This window comes from Neolamprologus brichardi, chromosome 22 (assembly GCF_056152115.1).
Source record: "Neolamprologus brichardi isolate AB-2024 chromosome 22, ASM5615211v1, whole genome shotgun sequence".
Classification (NCBI taxonomy): domain Eukaryota; kingdom Metazoa; phylum Chordata; class Actinopteri; order Cichliformes; family Cichlidae; genus Neolamprologus; species Neolamprologus brichardi.
Genome location: NC_142124.1, coordinates 1,366,331 through 1,383,888, shown reverse-complemented (window position 1 = coordinate 1,383,888; position 17,558 = coordinate 1,366,331). Strand labels below are relative to the sequence as shown.

Below are 17,558 nucleotides of genomic sequence, written 5' to 3'. Positions count from 1 at the left end.
GTGTTATCCTTGATCACAGTTCTAAAAAAGTTAACTTTCTTGACATAAAAGTAGCCCAAAAAAGACAAATATATGTCCAGTTCTTTTTACTCCAAACCTACTGATCGGAAAACATTATGTGATGCTGGAAGTTTTTATCCTATCCACCTCCAAAACAAGTTTACCTGTAAGCCAACACATTAGACTTAAACAAATTTGTAAAATTCCTGAACAATATGCTTTGTGCAGTAGCAGTAGTACTAGAACTAGTGCTAGTAGTCCTAGTACTGTGCAGCAACCAGGCTTCAAGAGTGATCACTATTCTGGCTTGCAAATGGTGAAAACATGTCACAGTCTTAGCTGCAAATCAGAAATGTTGGTAAATTTAAAAAAGGAGTTTAAACTTCAGGTTTGGCATAGACACAGACTTCATTAATGCCACACTCGGGAAATTCACATGTTACACATGATTTAGCTCACCTGCTAATTCCCTGTTTAACTAAACAGTTTCACTATTTTACTATGCATTATTAACACGTTTTCACACATAAGCACGGAGCCCGAGACACACAAAGTCCCGAGACACAGACACACAGCCTCGGGCACGCGCCCTTGCACACACACTGAGCCACCACCAGATGGCGTTTTTTAAGCATAAAAAAAAATAAAAGAATGCTATTTGATATATAAGAAACTTAAATAATCAATTACTTCTTTTTAGGGGGGAAAAGCAATGAGCTATGAACTAGCATATTTTTATGAATATTATATTTTATGAATATCATATTTTTATGAATATCATATTTTTATGAATATCATATTTTTATGAATATCATATTTTTATGAATATCATATTTTTATCACTTCCTTTCTTACTGTATTACTTCATAGGGCCATAAATCATTCCAGGGGTCATAAATCATTCTAGGGGCCATAAATCACTCAGTTTGACATAAGGGGTATAATATCACTCTCTTACAGATTAAATAGCAAAGCCCAATACTTATGTACTGAAACCAACTACTTCTGCTTGTCAGCTTAAGTTAAAATGTTACATTTTTCCTCTGATTATTTTTTTTAGCATTTTTTTTACTGAGTTTGTTACAAATATTCAGGTTAAAAAATTATTTTTAATGAATTATGTTCACAAAGTCACATGTGCAGTACTCTGTACAGCTTGCATCCTTTAGGACAAATAATTTGAAGCATTAATATTTCTTGTTCAATACTGAGCTGATAACACCTCTGTATGTTGTGACCAGGATGCAGCAGCAGACTGAACCTCGACTGAAACCTGCTCCATCATCTCATCTTTGCAGATGTCCATTTATAAAGCATCAACAACTCAAAGGTAAACATGATATTAGAAAATGTGTTAGTATATAAGGCCTTTAAAACAAATAAAAAATAAACAGCTGTCGGCAGAACTGTAGGACTGAACAACTTCAGATCCCGAGTGTGTGAGGACAGAGAAGGATCAGCTCTATTTCAGATTTGAGAGATACACTTTATATTTCAGTTTGTGATGATTCTGTTCTGTTTGTGATTACAGGAGTCGTCCTCAGATTCAGACCTCAGCACCACCCAGTGACAGCAGACAGATCATCTTATATCTTCAATCTTTGTAGTAACTCCAGAATGAACTGAATGTGCTGTCAGTGAAAGCTGCAGCTGTTTTATTGATAAATTTAAAGACAAAAAGTCAAAAGGATTAATCACCCCTGTAACTGTGTCACTACACATCAGCATTAACAGGACCTCAGTTTGGTGTTTCAGAAAACTGCTGATCTCAGACCTGCACAACTTCTGTTTTAAACACTGAATGTACTCAGCTACATGAAGAGCACATGATGTTTTCTCTGACACAATTAAATAAAACCTGATTAAAGTCAAAGGTTGTTACTTGTATTTGAACTAAAACGTGTGATCTGGAATTCTTTCACTGTTTTTTGACAATAGTGTGTTATTTATCATAAAGTAATTCAGAGTCATTCATACCAGAGTAACCAGAGAGCACAACATATATTTAACTTTCTACAGGACTTAAAGCTATTACTATAGCTTATAGCTTTAGCTATTACTTAACTGCACTACTGTATAGTTCTGTGTAAATAATCATTCTGTACATATGATAATTTTTAATCCTACAACTGTTTATAACTTGCATAGTTCACATTTCTGTATAACTGTATATCTCAGATTTCTGTATAGTTTTTTATTTCATATTTATATCCTGTTCATAGCCTGTACATACTTATAGTTATAGCATATTCATAACATACTTCATACCGTGTACATTATAACATACCATAATAGACCCATTTCTGTAATAGACTGCTTTGCTGCACTGTGGTATGAGGTGCTAACCTGTTGACAGTGTTGGGAAGGTTAATTTAAAATGTATTACACAAAAGATTATAGAAGTAATGTATTCTGAATACTTTACAACTACATGAATGTACTATTGCTGTGTGATTTATTACTGTTACTGAAGGCTACTCGCCATACCAACACCAACTAGATGTTAAAATCATAATATAAATGAGTAACAGTAGGTGGACATTAGGTAAGGCTGCACTTTTTGCAGCGATCTCGTGTAGAAAACTATTCTGTGCGTATATAAAACAGGTCAGCGGCTCCAAACCGTAGTAAAGGGACCTCTGGCTAATACGTCGAGTTCGTGTCGGCTCGTAGCTGAAAACTAGCTTTACTTTGTTGTCTGGGTCAACTTTGCTAGTGAGAGACAGAGAGAGGCGTTGAAAGGCTGCTCCAACAGAACTTATTGTTTTTGGAGGAAAACACGAACACGATGTACAGTCTAGTCTTAATAGCTTACTTACAACTGGGCTCGTCAGGCACTCTTCTTGGCTGCAGTGGTTATTATTATATTTACATGCTTCCAGCTCCCGTTTCTGCTCGATGACAGCTCGTACTTTTCCTTTTTCTCCCTCCCTCGCTCACAGACACATAACGGGTATGGCAGTCCATTCTCCCTGCAGCACGGACTACACTGCCCATGAGGCCACATTGTTTAGGGCGATGCCTGTAACACTCTGCTATTGCCTTCATATTAAATCATTTTTGTATAATAATTTTTAGAGGCTCTTATTGCGTGTTTTGTTTGGGTTTCCACCGGCGTGGAATTACCAAAAATAGAGAGACCATAGCCTAACATATGAAACAGGAAAATACCGTAATCCATTTATTTCAACAAACTAACTGTATTCTCAATATCACCTATTGAACGGTAACTGTAACGGATACATTTACTCATATTTTGTATTTTAAATACGTAACGCCGGTGCATGTATTACGTTACTGCCCAACACTGCCTGTTGATGAGATCTTGTGCCGTTCCTAAAACACCGGCCTCCAACTCCTAAAGAGACACGGGTGTCCCTAAATTTAGCTAATATTAGCTTCGGGCTAGCTTGCTACGACGAATAGGCTAATACCAGCATTTTACCACAACTTCACCAGATGTAGCTAAAAAAAACTAAACTAATGTCCAGTCCAGTGGGACAGCAAGGAAAGATGACAAAAATGATTACTTACTTGCGGTTTGGAGGGTCCAGCTGAAATTGAAGCAGCCATTGAAAGACGGGAAGAGAGAAAGATGGCAGCTTGGTCAGCACTAGTGGCCTCTATAATGTATGCAAATACACGCGGGCCGGAATCCCCGGTTTCAATTTTTTTTTCGGTTTCAATACAAGATTTTTCAGTACATTTATTTCAGTTACAATATTTTTTTTCGGTTTCAATATTTTTTTCGGTTCCGTTTCAAGGTGGCATCGTTCTGATTCCACAGAAACGTCCCTCAAAAAAAAACAGTCTGCACACAAATACACAGAATGTTAGATGTCCACATTCCTTAAATGTCCTTGTTCCTAATGTCCTTGGTTCTTTTTAAATATTAAAATAAATTTGCATCTTGTGACACATTAAAAGTAAATACACTGGCATTACTGTGCATCACTCGCAGTTACAGCTACAGCACAGCTATTGCACCTGAACTGCGCATAACCACTTAGCTGGCCGCGGCTGAACTAGCAGGCCCAAGAAAGGAAAAAACACTAAACACTCATAATAAACAAAACTGTCACAACATTGCAATACTATGAAAACACATCTTAAACATAATTAAACACATTTACTACTATTCTGACTGGTTAGTTGTTTTTTTCAGTGCATTAAACTGCAATAGCAGTGCTAAGTGAGCTAGGCTAACTCACAAGAATAGTTCAAAAAGTTCGAAGAAACACTCCGACTCCTTCGAGGTAGGTACCCGTCTGTGGTTCACCGCTAACAACAGCTCTCTCACAAATATTAATTGAACCTCTTTTCTCTCTTTCAACTGGGAAAAACCGTGCTCCGCGGCAGCATGGAGTTTTTCCTTGCCGTCTTTGTTCTTCTACACCACACACCGCGCACCGAGCTGCAGGTGATGCCTTCAGGGCGAGCCCGGAAATTAAACTATCAGACGAGAACTACGATGCATTCAAAGAACCCTGTACTTCTGATTGCTGTAAATCTTACCAGGGTTACATTTGTTTCTTTTTTCATTCTAGCTGAAGTCCGGGACAAACTGTGTTCCTTTTCAAATCAAATCATACTACGGTTCGGAGCCGCGGACCTTCAGTAACAGTAATAAATCACAGCAATAGTACATTCATGTAGTTGTAAACAGCATGATAATATATTAAGTAATCCAAAGTATTCAGAATACGTTACTCTCATTGAGTAACGTAACGGAATACGTTACAGAATACATTTTGGGGCATGTAATCTTTAATCTGTAATGGAATACATTTTAAAAGTAACCTTCCCATCACTGCCTGTGCAGCACCAGTGTTCAGTGTGATGGGGGATGACGTGATGCTGCCCAGTCTGACCACTTGGAGTCTGTCAGACAGGAAGTTAAGGATCCAGCTGCAGAGGGAGCTGCTCAGTCCTAGATCCTGCAGTTTCCTGTCCAGCTTCGAGGGAACGATGGTATTGAATGCTGAGCTGTAGTCTACAAACAGCATTCTCACATACGTGTCTCTCTTCTCCAGGTGTGAGAGGGCAGTATGTAGTGTCAGGGCTATGGCGTCATCGGTGGACCTGTTGTGGCGGTATGCAAATAGTAGAGGGTCCAGTGAGTCGGGTAGTGCAGAGCAAACGAAGTCCCTGACCAGCTTCTCAAAGCATTTGCTCACAATGGGGGTCAAGGCTACAGGTCACCAGAAGTTCAATGAGGAGATGGTGGAGGATTTGGGTACAGGGACGACGGTGGCCATTTTGAAGCAGGCTGGGACTACAGACAGAGAGAGGGAGAGGTTGAAGATGTGTGTAAACACTCCAGCCAGCTGAGCCGCGCGTGACTTCAGGACGCAGCCGGGAATCCCGTCCGGACCAGTAGCTTTGCATGCGTTCACCTTCCTGAAGCACTTCCACACATCCTCCTCAGACACAGTGTGCACATTGACGTCATTTACCGCGTAATATTTTCTCTGAATGTGGGACGATTCCGTTTGTACGGGACGGCAATTGGTAATTTATTTCAACATGTGAACAATATACAAGTACATTTAGAAAAGAAAACAAGAAAGAAAAACAATACTATACAAATTACATACAAAAAAAAGTTCTGATTAATTTACATGTTGAAAGGGAAGAAGTAAACACTTATTTAATCCCACCCCTTTGCCATAAATTATCAGTTAATATTTAGTCAGCTTCCTTACTGATATAATTTGTAATACAAATAGTGAACAGATTTCTGATATACTTTATACTATAATAATATCACATCATGAGTTTTTTTTTTTTTTTTTTTTAAAGATGACAAAGCAACAAGGTGACATATACCAGTTTGTAAACTGTGCTGATAGGCCAGTAAAACCAGAGTCATGATAAACAAGATATACGCAGCGTTGTTTCCTCAATAGTTTTGTCACGTTGGCTGTCTAAGGACAGCGCAGCGAGACCTCTCTGCTTAAGAGCAAAAAATAAAAAAACAAAACAAAAACACCCATTTTGTGTTTGTGGAAAAATGCACCATGTCGACCAATTAAAAAATGATATGGCAACATGACATTTGGTTGTTTAGGAAGAGGGGGAAGTTTTAGGAGTGACAGAGAGAGAGAGAGAGAGAGAGAGAGAGAGAGATTAGTGACGTTCAGCGTGTTTGCAGTGTGTAGTTAGTGTGTTGTCTTGTGTAGTTAGTGTGTAGTGTTGTGGATAGTTTTGTGTTGTGTGTCAGAACAATGAGGCGACTGCTGTCTCCAGGTAGAAACAGCAGTGACAAACCTGCTGCTGTCAGACCTGCAGGTATCAGGCTGTGATGTTTCCTTTATAGTGGACAGAAATATTTGCAGTGGCACAAATAATTTGTAGCATCTTGTTGAAGAACAGCTGATTGTTCTGTAAATAGTTTGAAATGGTTATTTAAAAAATCAAGGTAAAATTAAATGGATGCAAATAACTTTGTTGTTTGCATAACTTGTGCATATGATTTTAAAATTGACAGTTTATGTTTGCATTTAAAGTTATGAAATATGATCATTAAACATGTTTGTGGTTGTTACAGTTTTTTGTCTGATTTTGATCAATTGTGTTAACACAGTTTGTCAAAATGAAAACATGACTGTAAATTCAGACACGTGAGGTTGTGCTGAAAACAATGAGACCAAACAAGGCAAGTAAATAGTTTTTAAAGGTGAAATGTGGAGGAAACATCAAAAGTAGTTGGACCCCAGAGGGTTAAACATTTTTATAAAGTAACACAAAAGTTACTTTTCAAGTAATTAATTACTTTTAGAATCTAGTAACTCAGTTACTAACTCAGTTACTTTTTTGAAGTAGTAACTATTACTATAATTAATTACTTTTTCATAGGAACTTGCGCAACACTGCTATCCACACACTCCAAACACACGAAACATGACAAATCTCTCACATCTCAAGACTCTCTCTCTCTCTCTCTCTCTCTCTCTCTCTCCACTTTATCTCGGCTGTAACATCTGATGATGTAAAATGAGGTCACGAGGATGCGTGGCACATTAAATGTTGCACAACGTATTTGTGAGTTTCATATCAGATAAGAAAAACATTTTCAGAAACCGTTCAGATGCACTTTTATCATGTTGTCCTATAAATTTGTTCCATCATGTGACTCGGCTGTCATATAAACACTTCTGTGTTCTTATTTAGTCACAGATCAGATCATCACATCTGTCAGGACAGAAAAACTAGCAGCAGTAAAAAGTACTGCAGAGTCTCAGGTTCGTGTTCAGCCCAGGCTCTGTGCTGCAGCTCAGCCCCTCTCTCTCCCCCCACTTTCTTTACTGTTTCAATGGTCTCTGTCCAAAAAACAACAACAAAGAAATATCTGTGAAAAAGTAGAGTTCATAAACTCAAACCATGAATGAATAAATAAATAAAATAAAATGCAAACATTTTATTTTGAAGGAAATTTAGTTTAATTTGTTGAACAAACCTTCAATAAACCCAGAAAGTTGATTCTGTTTATCTGGACTTTGTGTTATCAGATTTAATTCTAACTATGAAAAAAATGTGGTTCAGCTTTTCCTGTCATGACGTCTGTAGTTCCTGTTCAAAGCAGCTCACAGAGAGACAGAGGAAGCGAAGCGAAAGCAGCATCAGAATACAGAGGACCAACATTTACTTATGATTTACTGCAGAATCAGAATCAGCTTCACATAGAAAAGCTCCAGTTAACAGAGAAACACAGCGACTGAGTGACAGCTCTGCTGTACAGGAAACTGATACTGCTGAAAACTGAGCATCTTAAAATGTCTTCCATCATCGATGAGGATCCAGAGTTGAGCATGAGTGTGAAATACAGCAAAGGAGAGGACAGAGGAGAGAGACTGGAGGGACTGGTCCTCCTCCATGAGAATGTGGACTCCTGCACAGACCATCAGGTCCCTGTTTCAACACAGGACGGAGGTAAGTATCAAATACTGAGGGATCAGGAATCAGGAGAGACTGTTTCCATCTTCTCAATAAAATATCAAACTAATACAGATCCATCAAAGCTTTTGGGTCCAGAGACTCAGTTTATTCATAGTGTGGAGGAAAGTTCAAGCTTTGGTGAAGGTGTGCAGTCTCTGCTCTTATTATGGTTTATATGTTTCTATATTTTTAATGTTTTCTGTTTATTTAGAGAATAAATGATAAAAATTGTCTAGTTTAAAGTATCAGTGTGTTATTTTAGTAAGTGTAGAAACTCTTCAGTCTCCACAAGCTGACAGAAAAGTGTTGGAGGAGTTATCTCACAGATCAGTGGTGAAGGCAGAAATAGAAGAAACAAGGAAGTGTTGGTCGACACTGTGGAGCGAGTATAACCACGGAAACTGCTCAAAGCACACTTTTCACAGCTAGTTTTAGCTGACAGGAAATCAGACCAATGAATAACAACTCTGTTTTCATTTCAGCAAATCATGGAGATATTGTTTTAATGACATAATATTCATATTATAATAACCAACATTGTCTTCATGATCTGGTCTTTGTGTGAAACACGGCTGATACACATTCGTCTGTTTCTGAGTCACATCAAAGCGTTTCTCTGTCAGAGTCTCTGTTCTCACATATGTAAAAGTCACCTGAAGACAAACATGTGACAAAGTCTCCTGTAAATATCAAAACTGCTAGAATGAACTTGTTCAGCTCATCATCAGGTCGGCTGCAGGTGGAAAGTCTTTCTGACGATAAACCAATAAAATACGCTTGAAAAATGGGAAACAAATTATGATTAAAACATGTTTAATAATTAAATTAACAAATTATTTTCTCCATTTTGCCTTCGTAGAAATAAAAGCCCAGGAGAAGCTTCCAGCTGTGAAAAGAAGCCGTTTCAGAGCTGTTGAAGTGAAGCTGGTGGTTCTGTATCTGCTGATTCTGGCTGGAATCACAACACGCTGTGAGGAGTTTTATTATCATGCTCATGATACACTCCCATGTTAAAATGAGCACCTTTGCTGCCTTAAAAACATGTTTCCATTCAGGACCAAATGAGTTTTGGTCTCTAAGGATAGTTTCCTCTTCATAAAAACTGCACGGTGGCATTTTAAATGGAATTCTCTGATCAATAATATGAGCTGCTGTGTGGTACAGCCTGACCAACACGTTGGTTTTGCTGACTGAGCTTCTAGTATTTCATGAGTCTGTTACTTAGCACTGATTAGCAGGTGTGTGTCTGTGTGCATGATTCCTGGCTCATATCTTGTGTGTGTTGTGGAGGTGGAGTGAATGTTCTTGTTGTTCCTTCAAACTCTTCACTCAACACGGTGATTCTGTGATTATATCAACAAAGCAGACAGGCAGCAGCATCTGCTGCAGACTGATGCAGGTGCAGTCACACTATGTTAGACAGTGGCCGTCTGTCATTGTGCGACTAGTTAGTTCACTTGGTGTATTAAGCAGGAAGCTAACAAGCTAATGTTAGCTCCATTCATCTCATAGGAAAATGAAAAACTTTATTTAAATCATTTTAAATTTTAAATCTTCGGTTTTGTTGCATTTCTAACCAGATATTTTGGTGAGTTTGGAAAACGAGCAGCTGAAGGACGAGATGGAAGGTAAGAAACTAATAAAAACTGTCAGAGTTGGAGACGGATTTGAAAGGTAACTGATTTTACATTTTGAATCAGCTTCTTGTGTTAAGATAAAAAAAGAAACAAACCAAATTACAGCAGCTGACCTCCCAAACTAACATAAACAGGAGAAACTGTTCACAGTCAAAGGCAGCTCAGCCCTACAAACTCCTTCGAAGTGAAACAGGAAACACACAGTGAGAGCTGCACTTCCACAGGAAGTACCTGATCACATGGAAACACCTGTGATATGAGGAAGTGTTGATTCCCAGTGTTGTCTGTTCTTTCAAAGCATATAGATAACATCTCTGACTACAGGTGTAGAAATGCTGTTTGATTCTTCACCTTCTTCCTCCACACTGAAGCACAATTATTCTGAATCTTGTCAGTGGTTTTTGTTCACAGTTGATACGTATTTAGCTCATCAGATTTCCTGTAGTTCTAACACCTCCACCCACAGGACATGTTAAAGAACAATGGCTGCAAGTTTCTGACTCTTATTGATATTTGACAAAGCAGAGGAAGAAGATTATTTCTGTTCAATGTTTCACTCATTTTATTTTATTTTGATTTCACTGAAATATTTCAGATGCTTTGAGCAAGAGTGAATTCAACAAAATGAAGAACAGCCACACTGAGCTCCAGGATGAACTTCAAGGTAAGCAAACACCAAGTTCTTATATCACAGATATATTTGCAGAACATTTTAACTTAATTTGAATCTGTTTTTCTCCAAAGACACAAAAACCAACCTGACTCAGTTACAGAGCCGTTATGATGAACTGAGTAAAAACCACAGTCAGCTACAGGAAGAAGTGAAGAAGCTGATAGAAGGTAATAAAGTTTGAATAACTAATAGAAAACATCAGTGTTACACAGTGATAACCTGATTGTGTCTTTGTTTTGAATCCTAAATGTTTGATGCTGTGTAACAGTTTCTCTGTATAAATGTAAGTTTCAGTTAATTATGAATAAGAGAGAAAACCTGAGTTTAAATGAAGTATTTACAGGGAAAATGACAGGGACCAAAGATTAATGTGATACAACATGACACAAAGTCTGTCTTTAAAACATGTGTTTGACTTTAAGAGAAGTGTGATGAAGGATGGTGGAGATTTGAAAGCAGCTGTTACTTTAAATCCACTGAGAGGAAAACTTGGTCTGACAGCAGGAGAGACTGTCAGGATAAAGGAGCTGATCTGGTGATGATAAACAGCAAAGAGGAACAGGTGGGTGTGTTTGTTCATGTCTGTGTGATCTTTGATGGAGCTGACAGTCATCTGTTACTTGTGTTTTTGACCTGCTGTCAGTCTGTGACCTGCTTCCTGTTTCCACTCTGATGGATTTCTCTCTGATTTCTGCACAATGGAAGAAAAGTTTCATCACATTTATTCTTCCTTCAGACATATTCACAAGATGATGTCACCACAACAGAAGTGCTGAATTATGACTGGAGACAATATTTGTGTCTCTTCTCAAACAGGAAATTGTCAGTAAATTCGGAGTATACTCCTGGATTGGTCTGGAAGCCAAAAACACATCAGGAGGATATAAATGGGAATGGGTGGACGGATCACCGCTGACAGTAACGTGAGACATTAGTTTGTTTCTATTCCAGAGTTATTATTTAGAAGTGAAACATTGATGTTTTGGAAGATAGATCAGCAATACATGAGTTGAGCTATTTTCCAACAGCCCCACAAACTGAATGTAAAGAAAAGCAGAAATCCTCCTTTGAATGAACAGCTGTGCTTGAACTCTCTTCATCTGCAGTCTGTGATGACGTTCAGTTACAACAAGTCAGTTTGAAGAAATCAGGATTGAAACATGTTCAAAGCAGCGACCGACACATTTCACTTTGTTCAATTTGTCTTCATGTTTTTTGTGCTGTAATGTTTCTTTTCTCACAGAACAAAAACTGTTTCAGAGAATTCCTGTCTCTTCTTCTTTGGTGTTTGTAAAACTTCAGAACATATGAAGGAAGAAGCTTCAGTAAATATGACCTGATAGACACACATTTCAAAGTGATGTCTGTAAACAGCTGACAAAACAGTTTCAAACAGCAGAAAGTCAGCTCTGACTTCTTTTTATTCTCCATTTTTACAGCAGGAAGATTTCATATTCATCAAAGCTTGAAAGCTGTTTTAGTGTGCATGATGATTCTCAGAGAAAAGTCTAAAGGAGGGAAAGTGGGCGAGAAACCTGGGAAAGAAATACAGGAAATATTGGAAATATTCCAAAAGAGACTCATATTTATATGAATGTGACAATAGTTATGAGTTTAGTCCAGTTTCATATCAGATTTGATCTCTCTGACAGGTTCTGGGGAGAAGGACGTGGGAATCCCCGTTATGGTATCTATGGAGTCTGCTGTGATGATGATGGGAGATGGAGACTGTACTTTTCTTCTGCCCTAACGACCTTCATCTGTGAGAAATGAATTTGGTGCTTTGATGTAAATGTTTGAATAATCCAACCAAAGACACCTCACTATGAAATGTCCTGCATGAGCCTCAGACTCAGCTTACAGTTTTTACTTGTTCATTCTGCATCATATATTGATTACATATATTGTCCCTCTGTGCTCTGTGCTGTACAGTAAGGTTGGAAGTCATCCACACAAAACCTTGAAGTACTTCATTACTCTGTAGTTCCAGCAAATTGTTCTAATAAAAGTCAAAGTGCAGCTTGTCTTTACTTTGGTTTACTTGGTTTATTCATCAGCCTGTTGGTCCTAAAACTTCAGTAAACGTCTTCTTCAGTTTCTCTCAAACAGCTGAAAGTAGCTGCTTCTTACTTTTAGCTACAAATCAGGAACCAAGAGACTGAAACCAGCACAAATTCAGTTTGTCAAACTTACAACGTGTGAATAAGTGAAGCTGAATCCGTTTAAAACAGCTTTCCTTCTTCTTCTTCACTTACATCAAAACACAACTTTACCTTCCTGCTTAGTTTGCAGCGAGCTGCCTGCACAGCGTTAACACACTGAAGGTCAAAGTTCATTTCAGAATGACAGAAAGGAAAAGTCCAGAAACAACAACCCTCACAGTGGACACGGTTAAAGTCTGTTGATTTTAAAAAAAATTTTTTTTAGGGGGCCTAGAACTGAGCCCTGTGGGACACCCCACAAGAGAATAGCAGAGGACGACACATGGTCACAGAGACAGACACAAAAAGTTCACGGAGTCAAGTTCTTCTCTTTCCAGGCTCTATTTTTCACCAGAGCTACAGTATCCAGAGTCATACGTAGTGAAGAGTCAAAGTTATTAACAAGATAATCGACCTCTGTTGGAGTAGCGTTCAGATAGCTGCTCTGCTCTATGAGCATTGAAGATGATAACAGTGGGTGGATTATATTCTTAAACTTAATTACAGCACTTTCACAAAGACATCTACTGTGATAAAGTCTGCTCTCCACTAGGGATGGGTACCGGTAATAAACGGTAGTAACCAGACCGAAAAGCAGCGCACATTTCGGTGCTTTACTTTCCTGACATGTCATACACTTCAGATTCTAGCCAATCATTTTACGTTTCCGAGGATAGTAGGCGGGTCCAGGTATGTACGTTCTTTTAGAGCACGTTATTACATTAATGCATGTAAGGTGAACTAGCAAACACCGTCGTAGTTACATGCAGCTGTCTTCTTGTTTGATGGCAGATACTCCCTTCACCCTGGTTAAAAAGGCTAAAATGACCAAAGAAAAAGTGGAAAACAGTTAAACATGAGAGGTTTTTGGACAAAGTTTGTGTTTTTTCCATTGTTTAAGCACTGCTTCCAGCCAAGAGTGATACCATATATGCCCTATAGCTGCAGAAAAGGCTAACATTGTTATCTTTTTACAAAAAAAAGCTAAACATGAGAGGTTTTTGGACAAAGTGTGTGTTCTCCATTCTTTAAGTACCGTTTAAGCACCGGCACCGTTTCACAAGTACCGGTTTGGCACCGGTATCGGATAAAACCTAAACGATACCCATCCCTACTCTCCACTGCTGTGTAATCAATGATTGTAAATGTAAATGTTATCAGGAAATGATCAGACAGGAGACGGTTTTCAGGAAACATTGTTAAATGTTCAGTTTCTATGCCATATGTGTCACGGCTGGGGCGGCAGTCGTGTGGAGGTGAGGAAGGAGGATCCAAAAGCAGACAGTGGCGGATGTGCAAGTGGGTTTTATTTACAGTGCACAAATAACCAAGGTGTGGGCAGAACTGAACATAAACCTAAACTGGAAAAGCTAATACAAAAGGAGGACATGGAGCGAGGAGCAGAGAGACGCGGAGCAGAGACACAAATGAACACAGACGACGCGACGAGAAGCACAGGCAGACAACAACTATAAATACACACACCAGGTAATCAGGAAATGGCACACAGGAGGGCAACACAGCTGGGAGGAATCAGGGCTGACGGGACAGGGGAAATGTAAACTGAACATACTCACATCAGACAGAGACCTTCACAATAAAACAGGAAACTCAGACATGAGGAACCAAACAAGACACAGAACTAAACAGACAGCTTCACAAACAGGCGGGGTGACACGATAGACAGACAGAGACACAGACGCAGACTCAAAGGCAGACCGAATATAACACATAGAACTCAAACAATAATAATCAACATCATCGTAATAAACTAGAAAATGATAATAAACTGAAAGCGCTGGGTCACCGACCCAGGACCATGACAGTACCCCCCCCTCAAGGGCTGGCTCCAGACAGCCCAGCAGAAACACAAAAACTGACCAAAACAGAAAACAACCCGACCAGGGCGGGCGGAGGGGGCCCAGGACGGAGGGACAGAGACCAAAAGGCCCAGATGGCCAAGTTTAGGGGGCCGACAGCGCAGGAGGCCAAAACAGTTCAGTTCCGGAGGCCGACCATGCGAATGGCAGTGGCAGTGGGGCAGGTCCGGAGGCCGGCCACGCAGTAGGCAGTGGAAACAGTTCTGGGGCCAACCGTGCGAACGGCGACGGCGAGGAAGCAGTTCTGGGGGCCGACTGTGCGGACGGCGACGGCGGCGGGAATGCAAGTCTGGGGGCCGGCCACGGTGACAAAGCTGCCGACCGTGCGGACGGTGACGGCGGCGTGAAAGCAAGTCCGGGGGCCGGCCACGGTGACGAAGATGCCCAACATGCGGCCTGGCAGATGACCGACGGTGTTGAGGCGGCAGTTGGGGACCTGAAGGCTGCGTGGCCTTTGCAGCACCAGACGAGACGGAAGCTGAGGCAGAGGCCGGACCAGACGAGACGGAAGCTGAGGCAGAGGCCGGACCAGACGAGACGGAAGCTGAGGCAGAGGCCGGACCAGACGAGACGGAAGCTGAGGCAGAGGCCGGACCAGACGAGACGGAAGCTGGAGCTGGACCAAACGAAGGCGGAGCTGGACTAGACGAAGGCGGAGCTGGAGCTGGACCAAACGAAGGCGGAGCTGGACCAGACGAAGGCGGAGCTGGACCAGGACCAGACGAAGCAGATGAGGCAGGGGCCGGACCAGGCGACGGCGAAGTTGATGGTGGTGAAGCCGGACCAGGCGACGGCGAAGTTGACGGTGGTGAAGCCGGACCAGGCGACGGCGAAGTTGACGGTGGTGAAGCCGGACCAGGCGACGGCGTGGATGATGGTGGTGTAGCCGGACCAGGCGACGGCGTGGATGATGGTGGTGAAGCCGGACCAGGCGACGGCGTGGATGATGGTGGTGGAGACTCCGAGGCTGCAGCTGGCGTGGGTGGAGACTCCGAGGCTGCAGCTGGCGGCAGCGTGGAAGCCGGAGACGGAGGCGCTGCAGCAGGCGGCGGCGTGGACGAAACAGTGGATGCGGCTGCTGCTGCAGGCGTGGATGCAGCCGCTGGTGGAGCAGCTGGTGGCTGGACGGGCTCCTCGGGCCCCCCAGCTGGCGAAGCAGGAGGCCGGACGGGCTCCTCGGGCCCTCCAGCTGGCGAAGCAGGAAGCTGGCTAGGTTCTCCTGAACCTCCAGCTGACGAGTCTTGGGGCCGGACGGGCTCCTCGGGCCCTCCAGCTGGCGAAGCAGGAGGCCGGACGGGCTCCTCGGGCCCTCCAGCTGGCGAAGCAGGAAGCTGGCTAGGTTCTCCTGAACCTCCAGCTGACGAGTCTTGGGGCTGGACGGGCTCCTCGGGCCCTCCAGCTGACGAGTCTTGGGGCTGGACGGGCTCCTCGGGCCCTCCAGCTGACGAGTCTTGGGGCTGGACGGGCTCCTCGGGCCCCCCAGCTGACGAGTCTTGGGGCTGGATGGGCTCCTCGGGCCCCCCAGCGAAAACAGTCTCAGAACCAGTGGGCACTGGAGCCCCTGGCACACACAGGACAGAACCAGCAGGTGCGGGGACCTCTGGCAGAGACAGAACAGAACCAGCAGGTGCGGGGACCCCTGGCAGGGACAGAACAGAACCAGCAGGCACACAGGCCTCTGGCGGGCACAGAACAGACTGCAGCTGCGCGGAGCACCGACCCTGCTCAGGCAGCGACAGCCGGGTGCAGTCCTCAGCTGGGTTCTTAGCCTCCAGGGGTCCAGAGTCTGCTGGGGGCCGAAACCCAGCCTCTGGGGAGGCCCTGGGGCGAATAACAGTCTCTAAATTAGCCAGTTTCTGAGAAACTAGAGTGGTTTTATTGGGTTTGTCTCTCCGCTTAAAATGGGTGCTAGGAACGGGATTCAAAATGGGTGGCACAGACACAGCCTCCAGTATGGAGGGAGCGAGTGACCGGGCTAATGGAATAGATGCAGGCTGGGCTAATGAACTGGCTAAAGGCTGATGTACTGTTTGAGGTGAGACTGGAGTTGGTAGTGGAGTGGATGAAACCCAGTCAGTTACTGGTTTGGATGTTTTGAAAATGCCAACTTGTGAGAGGTCAGTTACCACGAAGGTAGGTAAGCGCCGTGAACTGTCTCTACTCTCCCCATGAACAGCCCCAGAAAACACAGTCCCAGAAGCACCAGCGTCCTTAAAACTCACCACAGCTGGTCGCACAGGGGTCCCTGAATCCGGCTGTGGGGTGAAGCGCCGGTGGCGCGAATGTTTCCTCCCCACCGCTGACGGCTCCGACAGGCAGGGAAAAACCCCTGGGGGGTCGGGCCGTGAAACCTCCGGTGGGTGAATCTGAGACGGCTGCTTTGTGGCGGTCGTTGTCCGTTGTTGCGGGGCAGAATCTTCCGAAGCTTGCACCGCTTCCCGGGCTTTATGCAGATCAGCGGTTAAGTCAGTAAATCCCCGGACCTGGTGGAGATAGGGATTTCCGGCCAGGATAGCCTCAATGGCATTTATCCCCACAACCTTCGCTCGTGCATTGGAGGTGTGGGTTACCCAGTCCACCAGGCGTAGGGCGCGTGTGAGGTCGCTCTCCCCGGACAAAGCTGCTGGATCCATCTTGTGGTCGCGTCGTACTGTCACGGCTGGGGCGGCAGTCGTGTGGAGGTGAGGAAGGAGGATCCAAAAGCAGACAGTGGCGGAGGTGCAAGTGGGTTTTATTTACAGTGCACAAATAACCAAGGTGTGGGCAGAACTGAACATAAACCTAAACTGGAAAAGCTAATACAAAAGGAGGACATGGAGCGAGGAGCAGAGAGACGCGGAGCAGAGACACAAATGAACACAGACGACGCGACGAGAAGCACAGGCAGACACCAACTATAAATACACACACCAGGTAATCAGGAAATGGCACACAGGAGGGCAACACAGCTGGGAGTAAAAAATGTAAACTGAACATACTCACATCAGACAGAGACCTTCACAATAAAACAGGAAACTCAGACACGAGGAACCAAACAAGACACAGAACTAAACAGACAGCTTCACAAAGAGGCGGGGTGACACGATAGACAGACAGAGACACAGATGCAGACTCAAAGGCAGACCGAATATAACACATAGAACTCAAACAATAATAATCAACATCATCATAATAAACTAGAAAATGATAATAAACTGAAAGCGCTGGGTCACCGACCCAGGACCATGAC

General features: G+C 42.8%; 2 protein-coding genes across 5 annotated transcripts; one reads left to right on the top strand and one right to left on the bottom strand.

Annotated features, from left to right (window-relative positions):
• The first annotated feature begins 7,673 nt into the window (after positions 1-7,673).
• Positions 7,674-12,021, top strand: LOC148096541 (uncharacterized). Of its 4 annotated transcripts, XM_087834610.1 has the most exons (8): positions 7,674-7,932; positions 8,798-8,908; positions 9,519-9,566; positions 10,171-10,239; positions 10,320-10,415; positions 10,671-10,810; positions 11,065-11,171; positions 11,901-12,021. In XM_087834610.1, exons 1-8 carry the CDS (start codon positions 7,776-7,778, stop codon positions 12,019-12,021), a joined length of 849 nt encoding a protein of 282 aa, XP_087690736.1. In that variant the 5' UTR covers positions 7,674-7,775. The 4 variants fall into 4 exon arrangements, with proteins under 4 accessions (XP_087690736.1, XP_087690738.1, XP_087690737.1 ...); XM_087834612.1 differs by lacking the exon at positions 9,519-9,566; XM_087834611.1 differs by lacking the exon at positions 9,519-9,566 and having other exon boundaries at positions 11,038-11,171.
• Positions 12,022-12,680: 659 nt separating this feature from the next.
• LOC148096540 (uncharacterized) lies at positions 12,681-16,962 on the bottom strand. The gene is made up of 5 exons (XM_087835458.1): positions 15,967-16,962; positions 15,681-15,927; positions 15,352-15,443; positions 14,279-15,288; positions 12,681-12,693 (listed from the first exon to the last, which is right to left on the bottom strand). Exons 1-5 carry the CDS (start codon positions 16,960-16,962, stop codon positions 12,681-12,683), a joined length of 2,358 nt encoding a protein of 785 aa, XP_087691584.1.
• Between the last annotated feature and the right edge of the window lie 596 nt (positions 16,963-17,558).

Excerpts from the sequence above, each read along its gene's own strand:
- LOC148096541 (XM_087834610.1), top strand. The coding sequence starts at position 7,776 with ATGTCTTCCATCATCGATGAGGATCCAGAGTTGAGCATGAGTGTGAAA. Across the intron at positions 7,933-8,797 it reads TGTTTCAACACAGGACGGAG|AAATAAAAGCCCAGGAGAAG; the intron begins GTAAGTATCAAA and ends TTGCCTTCGTAG. Across the intron at positions 11,172-11,900 it reads GGATCACCGCTGACAGTAAC|GTTCTGGGGAGAAGGACGTG; the intron begins GTGAGACATTAG and ends TCTCTCTGACAG.
- LOC148096540 (XM_087835458.1), bottom strand. The coding sequence starts at position 16,962 with ATGGATCCAGCAGCTTTGTCCGGGGAGAGCGACCTCACACGCGCCCTA. Across the intron at positions 15,928-15,966 it reads CTGTTCTGTCCCTGCCAGGG|GTCCCCGCACCTGCTGGTTC; the intron begins GTCCCCGCACCT and ends TCTCTGCCAGAG. Across the intron at positions 15,289-15,351 it reads CTGCAGCGCCTCCGTCTCCG|TCTCCACCACCATCATCCAC; the intron begins GCTTCCACGCTG and ends GCAGCCTCGGAG.